Genomic DNA, 10,589 nt, shown 5'->3' with positions numbered 1-10,589 from the left:
TGTTATAATATATTTATATACATATATTTTTTTATTTGGATTTTAGATTGACTTGACTTATTTCATTAAACAGTTATATTCTATCGTCCAACATGAGTTTCTCTATATACAAAACAAATCATTTTCGTTGTAAATTTCTAGTAGGTTGAAATCCTCTTCCTCATATTTCATTTCGATCTGTAAAAAAAAATAAAGAAAGACTTGTAAATATTGGATATATCCAATAACAATTTACGTCATATTAAGCATGCAGTACGTGTTATCAGGGTATTTAAAATGAAACAATTTAATAAAATATATTAGCAGACTTTGATTTAATCAGTTTATTTTTCTGTTCATTATTTCTTTTGTTTTTCCTTCTTTATTTCTTTTAATTTTTTTAGTTTCAATAAATTAATAAAGACAAATTATATAAGTTTCAAGAAGTAGAATACAACAACTAACAACTAACAATTAGTCAATTAACAAAAATGATTAATACAGTAATATTATGAATCTGAGATTATTGAGACAAATTTTTACATAATATACATAAAATCGAATGTTACTTATTTTTTCTTTTATATATTCAAATAGTTTGATATATTGAAAAACAATATCGTTCAATACAAAATTAAAAGAGTTAAGAATTATTTATATACATATTTATATGTATATAAATATGTATATATATAAATATATATTAAAAAGGAAAGACATCTAAAAAATATTTTTTAAATTAGTGTAATAAAAAAACGACTATTTACTGAATTATTGAAGCTATATAGTATTTAAATGAAGAGTATGTAAAATATAAAAAGGTTTAAAATATTTTAATAATTAAATCATTATTATAAATATATTTGAATGTTTTTCACGAAAATAATAAAATCGATCACGTATTCGTAAAAACAATCATTCTTATGTAAATTGTATCAATTATGAAATGCACTCCCTGTATCATTAATACTGTCACGAAATTGAAACACTGTAAGAGAAATATTCAGAGTAGCTAGAGGTTTTGCTGTTACACACACAGTCTTACGCCGGATTTATGTTGCGATGCCTCAATTCCAACAACGTTTCCCGATTACTCCATAGACAGTATATAGACGCTATTCCTAGTCCTATACAACCACCTAATGCACATTTTTTCAAGCCAGCTGAAATAATTAATCGATCATTTACGCAATTTCAATAGAAAGACTTTTATTTAACACTTATTAATGTTACTTAGATGAAACATACTTGTAGATTTGAACAACATGCCTGTCCCAGCTGCTGCTGTTAAAGTGTTTAAAGAATCATCCGTACCCCTGGCCCAAGATAAGAGCACACCAAATCCACTATACATTACAGACACTATTCCAAATGTATTTGCTAATGACGAACCACTTTTCATAACATGGTTGATTAATCTATCATAAATGAACTTATATATAGTTAATTATATTACTTAATAACATTAATATTAATAGATTTTAAAATACACACTGAGTTCTTCTAAGTTTTCCAGTTTGCTCGGCTAAAGACGTTGCTTTAATGCCTCTATATAAACCAGTTGCACCTCCAATACCAGCTCCTATGATACACGCTGCACCAATCTGACTAAAAGCTAGTTCAAATCTTCCTCTTCGTTTTGCAGCTCCTTCCGGAAATATATATTCCGGTTGGCTTGGAGGAAGGTAAGCAGGATCAAAATTTAAATAAGGACTGAGCGGTGCTAACCCTTGTTGTGATGAAACTGGTAAATATATTACAAACATATGTATATACACGTAAACATACATATTGGAATAAATTTATTACATAACAACAAAATAAATCATAACGACATTATATTACAGTTAATATTTTGCTTTCATTTTGTAAAATTACTATGTTAGTTTATTATATCTTGCATCTATCAATCTAATTTATAAAAGTTACAATGTTGGAAATAGACTAGAGATGTAAAAATACCTGTGACAATTTTATTTCATTAATCACGAGATAGATTACTAAAATTCAAAATAAAACTAATACCTTTCCAGGATTTTACAAAATGTTCCATTTTTTCATATCATCTCAAGAATCTAACACTGAAATTGTTTTCTTCGAATATTCATTTGTTTACGCTAATATAACGTATTTCTCACATAATCTTATTCAGAAAAAAGAGCCAGAAATTTCGCAAATATGAAAGCAAATGTTAGATATTTTAAAAATATAATAAAATTCCAACAGAAAGCATAGTACTGGCCCAATTCTATACACACGAATATTTGAGGTTATACAATCGTATTTAATCAATTATATTTATCTGTTACATTATTATTAATCAGTATATTTAATTTTAATTTAATTAAATGTGAATTACACTTCACTAACCAGCATTACAACACAATAAACTGGTTACTTGTAAATTGATAATGTGCATGACTTTATTATTCAACGAATCGTCGACTTCCAACTTACCTGGTATATTTAAATTACCATATTTCCCATTATTTATTGTACTCTTTGAATTCTCATCTCGTAGATCAATCATTTTTTTTATGCTATACTGGTCAAATTTTGGTTTGTTCTGTTATTTCGTAGAATGGATAGAGCTAGAAATCACGTTAGCACGTTTCTTGGCAAAATTAGTTTAAACCATCTACCCTGAACATCGTCGAGAATCGTTTTCTATAGTTCAAATGGAGCGATTAAAGATATAGTAAAATTTTTTTTTATACTTTTAAAAAGAAAAAAGACAGAGAGAGAGAGAGAGAGAGAGAGAGAAGGAAAAGAGAGAGAGAAATTGTAATTGTAAAATATATTCGTGTAATAATTAGAACTGCAGGCTCTATACGCATGTAAAATACTTATAACACAATGAAATAAAAATGTATTATCCTCCTTTCTTTTATTTTACTTTTTCTTATCACAATAACGCATATGTATACTGACTGTCTTACTGTTATTTATTGTTGTAGCGCAGACGACAAATTTATAAATTTGAAACAACCATCGTAACATAAATTTCTTTGTGCTGTAATGAAATTTTAATACGATCGTGCGTTATTTATTAACAATCCCGTTTCAAATAACCTCATGAGTGCACGGTATCGGGCGAACAAAAATTATTTTTCTTTTACATGTCCACGGTAAAAGTTGAAAGAGAAATACACAATTGCATGTAATACACATATCGTTTATTTGTACGTATATACACGTGCATACGTGCGCATGCGTGAAATAAAGACAAAAATTACTTAAAACCAAAAACTTTCTGACCAATCGATCGAGAAAACGCATAATTACTTGTTGAAATTTATTATGGCGATAATATACTCAAAAATTAGAGGCGAAAAGAAATGAACATTTCGATAAAACAGTAGGTGTAAAGAAAGAAAAAAATTGCGATGTGCTTACGATATAAAATATCAATATTGCTACATATCGATAATTTTTATCGAGATGCAGTGTGCTTCGTTCGAGCGACGTAGACACGTGTAATTCGGCGAGTGGCAATGAAACTTGTCAATTATTCGAACTTGAGATCGAAAACATAATTGATCGGAGTTCGGTCGGAGTCAGAGAGATATCGAAACGGGGATATCGATCCCTTTTCTTTCTCTCCTGACGCTTATGGACGCGCGGATACATGTCACCGATGTGGTGCTCGGCAAACCGAGCGAAAAAGTGGAGGGGAAAGGCATTAGAGGCACAAGACGCAAGCGACCTCTGTTGCGGGAATGGTTGTGGGCGCGCATCAAACTATGCGTTGCATTGCTGTTGAAAATGGCGTCGGGCTCGGAGGTGCCAGAATATTCGTCTCCAGCAAAGCGGCGAAAAGTTGACGGCATCGGTTACAACAGTACCAGTTGCGTGAAATCTGATTTACAAGCCTGTCGCACGCCGCACGATACCCCTAATGAAGAACTCGAAGGTATTTTGATAAAAATATGGTCGATTCGCTAATGAAATTTACAAGATTGCAAGATGGCGGTTGTGAAGGCGTCCGTTTTTCTTCCGCGGTTGTGTCGGGTTCGTTCGTTGTTCGATCGGGGACAAGAGCCGCCATGACAGTTTCTGTGTGTGTCGCACATCTAGCCTCAAATCCGTTTCTTTCATTTTGTTCAGCACATGCTATGTTTAGCGATGTTACGAGATCTTTTATTTTGTGATCTAATAAAATTATTTGTTAATTGAATTGTTTCCAACTGCTCTCCCAAAAACACATCTTTTATGGAAACGGCCGTAAGTGAGAATTCACTCGGCGAAAATAGAAAAACTAGTATATAAATACAGTATAAAGCTGCGTTTGTATCTGTATGTGTATATATGTGTGTGTGTATATATAGAAAGTGTATTCGACGAGCGTTCACAGATGGCATGATAGACGATTTCGTTATGCACGACCCATAAACGATGGGTATGCGCTTTTCTATACAATTTAACAGTATCCCGCCAATTTTCGAATGTCTCCAAAATAATTTTGTTATCAATAAATTTTTATTTTTATTTACACAAGCATATTTACTTTTATATTCATATTATTACGTTTGATAAGTCGAAAAAAATATACAATGAAATTAATTTTTATTAAATTTTACTTTTTGTAATTAATGCAAAGGCAGACAGAAAGTCAAAAAAAGAAATAGTAAGAAAAAAAAAATGCTCTTCTACTGTTTTATTGTTTGCATAATGCTATTACAGAGACATATGGTGGAGATAGTGGATTCAACGAATTAAGCGATGAATCCAAATCAGCATCTATCTCACCAGATGCCACAAATTTAATGGTAACTCCATCGAGAATTGACTCGACTAGTGATGACACTGGTTGTCCGTAAGTTTCATTCGTACAAACACATCCATATTCCATATTTAGATTTCGTTGTAATTAACTGTTGAAATTATATTAATCATAATGACAAGTACATAACATCTTATCAGTATTAAATTTTTGTAACAACTAAAAATTTTGTATAATATTCCAGAATTGATACGGCAGATGAAAAGGATGAAGTATCATCAACTGTTTCAAATTTATCTGATTTATCAGGACTTTCTGACTTCTCTGGAGAAGGAGATATTAATCATCATTGGAGAAATGCATCCTCGTGGGTTCAAAAACAAATGTTGATAGGTGCTGATCCTCGAGATCTTTTACATCACCTTCTTATGGATTCTACCCAGATTCCTGAACAGGTTGACGACCTGACTTTATGGAAGGTGTGCATAAAGAAATTTAATGCCATAGTATACACTGTAAATGTCAGTCTTGGATTCATGTTATCTAATATTTTATTTGGCTTTATTTCAGATTATAATAAATATGATGTCGGAACCACCACGACGACAAAAATTGAGGCATATAAATACCTTAACAGATGTTGTCAGATTGATACGCAATAGTAACAAAATAATAGTATTAACGGGTGCAGGAGTAAGTGTCAGTTGCGGGATTCCTGATTTTAGAAGCAGAGATGGTATTTATTCAAGATTGGCACAAGACTTTCCAGATTTACCAGATCCACAGGTGATACAATAATAAAATATATCGTACTGCATATATGTAATAAAATACAAATTTTATTAATTTTTTCTTCTACATTAATTATTATTTTCTTTTCATTAGGCCATGTTTGATATTAACTATTTTGGTCAAGATCCGAGACCATTTTATAAATTCGCGCGAGAAATTTATCCTGGACAATTTAAACCTAGCCCGTGTCACAGGTTTATAAAAATGCTTGACAAGCAGAAGAAACTTTTAAGAAATTATTCGCAAAATATTGATACATTGGAACAAGTAGCAGGCATTGTGAATGTTATTGAATGCCATGGTGAGTGACATATGATTAGGGGTGTGCGGGTACCCGAAATCACGGGTATCCGACTAGTCGAGTCGAGCTTTAGAAGTTAGGGCGGACTTGATCGAGTTCCCGATTTACATGAACTTTTGAGCTACTCGACAGGCTTTCGGATAGCTCGATTTTATCGGACTTCCAGCCCGATAATTTCGGGTTACATGGAAAAAATATGAGTGAACGGTTCGCGACATTTTTATTATTATATTACGATTTTCGGTAATTTATATTACGATTACGTATTATTATATTACGATTACGAAAATCGGTATTATACCATAATATGACAGGCGAAGTTCAAATTACAAATGTTTCTGAACATATTAAAATAAATTTATTTTAAATTGATATTCAAGAAATATAATTCTTCTTCTTGCTGTCGGCAATAATTTTGATCTTATCTTGAAGTTCAGAAACATTTGTAATTTGTATTTCGCCTGTCATATTATATAATACCGACTTTGAAATCGTAATATAATAGTAAGCATGTCGCGAACCGCTCATTATATTTTTTCTATATAACCCGAAATTATTGGACAGTCTAATAAAATCGAGCTACCCGAAACTATCGGGTAGCTCGAAAGTTCATGTGGATCCCGCCCGAGTCCGCCGGGTTTTTTCGGGCTTGCCCAAGCCCGTAATATCGAGTGCCCGACACACTCCTACATATGATATATAAATACTCAAACACATACGTACATGTATACATATACTTGCAAACAAAAATTTGTTTGACGCTTTGGAATTAAAATAAATTTTTCATAATATTCAAGGATCTTTTGCTACCGCATCTTGTACGAGATGTAAATATCAAGTGAAGGCTGATGACATTAGAGAAGACATATTTTCCCAGAGAATTCCGTTGTGTCCAAAATGTCGAGTGAATACTTTGCCTCCCATCTCGGAGATTAATCTTAATGAAAATTACAAAGGTAATTATAATTAATAGTGAACACTGATAACATTTACTGATATTGTTATGTGATCTGTGGTCATTTTGTAGTTTTTCATTGCTAATTTCTCTGTGGTATGGAAAATTAGCTACCTAGTGATAGTTTTTGCTATTAGTCTTTCCTATAGCGCGTCGCGAGTCGGTGGCCATGAGAGAACATTATCTACTCTTTACGGAATACGTCTTCGCTAAATGATGTTGCCATTTACTCTGATCTACGCATAAGTTGATACATCAATTGTAACTACGAGTAAAACCTTGGCTTGTTTATAAGCATATAAGGTAAACTTTTAAAAGTTGCATCAAGTTACCCGTGCGTGCTGTTTAGCCAGATTTGCGGGGTACAGTTTACAATACGCCGTTGAAACAATTTCTGAAACTAAAAATACGATCCATGTTTATGATCGAATAAAACAGACAGCGCAATCTGCTACGGCTAACGGAAATGTTAGTAATAGGGATAATTTTCATTAGAAATTTTTATAATTTACAGATTTAGTGACACAGGGTATAATGAAACCAGACATTGTTTTCTTTGGCGAAGGACTTCCGGACGCTTTTCACGATGCAATGGCCAAAGATAAAGACGAATGTGATCTTTTAATTGTAATCGGATCGTCGTTGAAGGTCCGACCAGTAGCATTAATACCTTCCTCTATTCCGTCTCACGTTCCACAAATTCTCATTAATCGTGAATCGTTGCCGCATCTGAAATTTGACGTAGAACTTTTGGGAGATGGAGACATTATTATAAACCAACTGTGTCACTTGTAAGTAATAATTATCAGTGATTGCTGAAATATGTATAGAAGAGAATGTTATATCATATCATGTGTCTACATAGAATGGAGAACAGCTACAAAGAAGTATGCTGGACCGATACAATCCTCAAGGAAGTAACGCAACTTTTACCAGTGCATTGTTTACCAGACGATACTTGGGAGCAAAGTCAAGATACAACGTCAAATACTGTATCACGAGACAGTATGGAGACTGATTTTAAAATACATGATTCGTGTTCCATTGAGAGTCAAGACAGTCTCATGGTTCATGATAACGTCGTAGAACAATATGTAGAAAATATGAACGCGCGTGTTTCTCCTTTCTGTAATGATCATACGAATAGCATGGAAGAGAAGTTTAACCTTTTGGGGGAGAGTCCAAAGAGAAGATTAGGCGAATCAAGTGTGGAAAGTAGTCCAAAAAGAATGAATTTTGGCAATAATTGCTTGTTAGATTTTAATTTATGCCCCTCGAAAACGGAAAATACAACAGAGAATTCAATTGATTACAAATTTCATACGGCTTCTGCAGAATCTACGTCGAAAGACATTGGGAAAATTTATAGTTTAGAAGAGTGTCAAGTATTTCCAAGGATAATAGAGATTTCTTCAGAAAGTACATTATTAGATTCTACCTTGAAGGCACATCATCGTGAGAATAGATTGTCGTTAAAAATAAATAGCGATTACTCTACGACAGATCCTGTGGAAGCTGAAAAAGTGAATTTTAAACCAAGACAAGTTTCTATCGATTCTGCGTTAGACTCCGGTGTAGGCGATAGTTGTAATAGCGTCGACAGTCGAGAAGGTAAAGCTAACAAAGAAGAATTAAAAAATGAAAGATTAGATCGACACTGTTGGCATCCAAAAGTACGAAAGAGTCTCGCCGTAAGATTACCAGGTATGTGTTATTTAACTTTTTTACATTTTTTATATTTTTCTTTCTCTTTTTATAATTGTGCGGAAGTTGTCAAAGAAAGAATAGTGGATCTGTGTAATACAGAATAGTGGATTGTGTGTTCTAACTTTTTTTTTTTCTTTTTTTTTTTCACAGAAAATTCATATTATCAGTTAGCACCAGGAAAGTATATATTTCCTGGAGCAGAAGTGTATTCGGATCCCGAAGAATATGATCATTGTTCACTTTCTATAAATTCCGAAAGTTCGGATAGCGATAGTGATTCTTCATCTGTCGAAGAGGAAGAGGAAGATGAAGGAGAAGAAGAAGAGGAAGAAGATGAAGATGAGGGAGAAGAGGAACAAGAAGCGAATGAAAATGAAGTGGAAGTAAACAAGTCAGATATACAGAAGGAAAACTGCGAGATAACAGGAGCCAATAAAAAGAAAATTGAAGAACGAAAAGAAGTAATAAAAGAATGCGGGGAAGAAGAAACAAAGGCTGAAGAGGAGATGGTGAAAGAAGCAGAAGAAAAAAATCAGCGACGAGCGATAAAAAAGGAAGATGAAAGAAGAAGCATGAGTAAGTTTCAAAACAAAAATATTCTAGATTAAAGGAATGTAAATTCCTTGTTAAATGAGAATTAACACAAACCAGAGTGATAAATTAGGAAAGGAAAAAGTATATCAATACAGATGCTAGTTGTAAAACGGACAACTGCAAACTCATACAGTGAATATAATACATGTCTTAGGGTGAATTGCATCTAAACAGTAACAATTTTAATTCGTACTATCTATATTAAACTTCTAGTTTGATGAAATAAACAATAAATAGTTCGAGAAAAGTGCAATTTTTACCACGTTACACGTTTACAAGTATAGTAAGTACATATGTAAAGAGAAAAGGGAATGGGAACTTATAAATATAACCCATATTTATCTTTTAACAAGATATGTTGACAATTTGCAGGCTGATTACCTCGCTAGTTAATTCGAAGACAGATACTGCCAATTATACTTCAGATCACGATAAGAGAAAGTCATTTGTGCATTGGTGCAAAGTTTCTGATAATAGATTATGCAGTAAATCTATATAGTAAAACTACATGTCATTGCGGTAGCATTGCTTTTGTATTAATTAACGAGGGAATTACTTGGTAGTGCAGTTTAATTTTTTTTTTTCTTTTGTAATAAAAAAGCGTTTTATTACAAACTAGTCACAGGACATTGAAAAGTACTGTGATTCCCTATTTTATGGTTATGATATGGAAAATATTTTCGAATATAAAAAAATCATCAACACAATGCAACAAGCTTTTCGAATATTTTATATTTTTCATTTTTCAAGTGGAAACTAAATATTTTCAGTGTTTTTTTTTTTACACACACATACAAATACATTTGACAAATCACTGCGATGACAAGTTTTGAATAAAGTTTGTAAAAAGCCTTTAGAAAATGAAAAAGAAAGGTTGTGCAAATACTTGTACAAAAGAAAAAGATGAGAAACCGTAGTTTTACTAAATTGATTAAGAAAGTAAAACTATCCATGACTTATTCGCGATTGATACTATTATATATATATATATATATATATATATATGTATGTATAAGAATATATATATATATATATGTGTAAGAATATATATATATGTATGTATAAGAATATATATATATATATATATATATATATACTTTCGATATTGTTTATAATATTCGATATTATTTCTACTTTTTTTTTCTTTTCTTTTGTTTTATCGCATATTAATGTATAATGTTACGAGTTGGGAACCAAGATTTGAAAAGAATTTGATTCAATAACGTAATTCATGTTTCATGAAGGCAAAAAGTAGATTATAGATTCCAAATATTGTGCAATTGTAGAAAGATAAAACAAAGATCTATAGTTATATTACACGATCTATTCTGAAAGAAGAAACAATCTGTACAATAAATGATGAATACATGCGATAAAACATTACACGTCGAAACAAAAATTGGGATCGATATAGCTGTAAAGAATGAATTCTTTTCAATTCGGAATGTTAATATGTTGCAAACGTGTGCATGTACTCGTGTTATATGTACAAAATTAGTGTTCGTGAAAAGTATTTAATGGGTCGTACTAAGAGAAAG

At 32.0% G+C, this 10,589-nt stretch overlaps 2 protein-coding genes across 4 annotated transcripts; one reads left to right on the top strand and one right to left on the bottom strand.

Annotated features, from left to right (window-relative positions):
* Positions 1-60: 60 nt before the first annotated feature.
* On the bottom strand, positions 61-2,670 carry LOC122528554 (mitochondrial import inner membrane translocase subunit Tim23). Of its 3 annotated transcripts, none has more exons than XM_043653820.1 (5): positions 2,437-2,670; positions 1,474-1,723; positions 1,228-1,397; positions 1,025-1,142; positions 61-177 (listed from the first exon to the last, which is right to left on the bottom strand). In XM_043653820.1, exons 1-5 carry the CDS (start codon positions 2,507-2,509, stop codon positions 168-170), a joined length of 621 nt encoding a protein of 206 aa, XP_043509755.1. In that variant the 5' UTR covers positions 2,510-2,670; the 3' UTR covers positions 61-167. The 3 variants fall into 3 exon arrangements, with proteins under 3 accessions (XP_043509755.1, XP_043509756.1, XP_043509757.1); XM_043653821.1 differs by having other exon boundaries at positions 1,015-1,142; positions 2,437-2,667; XM_043653822.1 differs by lacking the exon at positions 2,437-2,670 and adding an exon at positions 2,350-2,429.
* A 329-nt stretch (positions 2,671-2,999) lies between these two features.
* LOC122528551 (NAD-dependent protein deacetylase sirtuin-1) lies at positions 3,000-9,942 on the top strand. The gene is made up of 9 exons (XM_043653811.1): positions 3,000-3,892; positions 4,663-4,795; positions 4,947-5,181; positions 5,273-5,488; positions 5,588-5,795; positions 6,593-6,751; positions 7,265-7,541; positions 7,616-8,454; positions 8,608-9,942. The coding sequence occupies exons 1-9, from the start codon at positions 3,592-3,594 to the stop codon at positions 9,063-9,065; spliced, it is 2,826 nt and encodes a 941-aa protein (XP_043509746.1). The 5' UTR covers positions 3,000-3,591; the 3' UTR covers positions 9,066-9,942.
* Positions 9,943-10,589: the final 647 nt, after the last annotated feature.

The sequence above is a fragment of the Frieseomelitta varia genome, unplaced genomic scaffold (assembly GCF_011392965.1).
Source record: "Frieseomelitta varia isolate USP_RPSP 00005682 unplaced genomic scaffold, Fvar_1.2 scaffold_251, whole genome shotgun sequence".
In the NCBI taxonomy this organism is placed as follows: domain Eukaryota; kingdom Metazoa; phylum Arthropoda; class Insecta; order Hymenoptera; family Apidae; genus Frieseomelitta; species Frieseomelitta varia.
Note: the sequence above shows the minus strand (reverse complement) of the source record. Positions and strands in the feature narration are given on the sequence as shown.

Excerpts from the sequence above, each read along its gene's own strand:
- LOC122528554 (XM_043653820.1), bottom strand. The coding sequence starts at position 2,509 with ATGATTGATCTACGAGATGAGAATTCAAAGAGTACAATAAATAATGGG. Across the intron at positions 1,724-2,436 it reads TGGTAATTTAAATATACCAG|TTTCATCACAACAAGGGTTA; the intron begins GTAAGTTGGAAG and ends TATATTTACCAG. Across the intron at positions 1,143-1,227 it reads CATGTTGTTCAAATCTACAA|CTGGCTTGAAAAAATGTGCA; the intron begins GTATGTTTCATC and ends TAATTATTTCAG.
- LOC122528551 (XM_043653811.1), top strand. The coding sequence starts at position 3,592 with ATGGACGCGCGGATACATGTCACCGATGTGGTGCTCGGCAAACCGAGC. Across the intron at positions 5,182-5,272 it reads ACGACCTGACTTTATGGAAG|ATTATAATAAATATGATGTC; the intron begins GTGTGCATAAAG and ends GCTTTATTTCAG. Across the intron at positions 5,796-6,592 it reads GAATGTTATTGAATGCCATG|GATCTTTTGCTACCGCATCT; the intron begins GTGAGTGACATA and ends ATAATATTCAAG.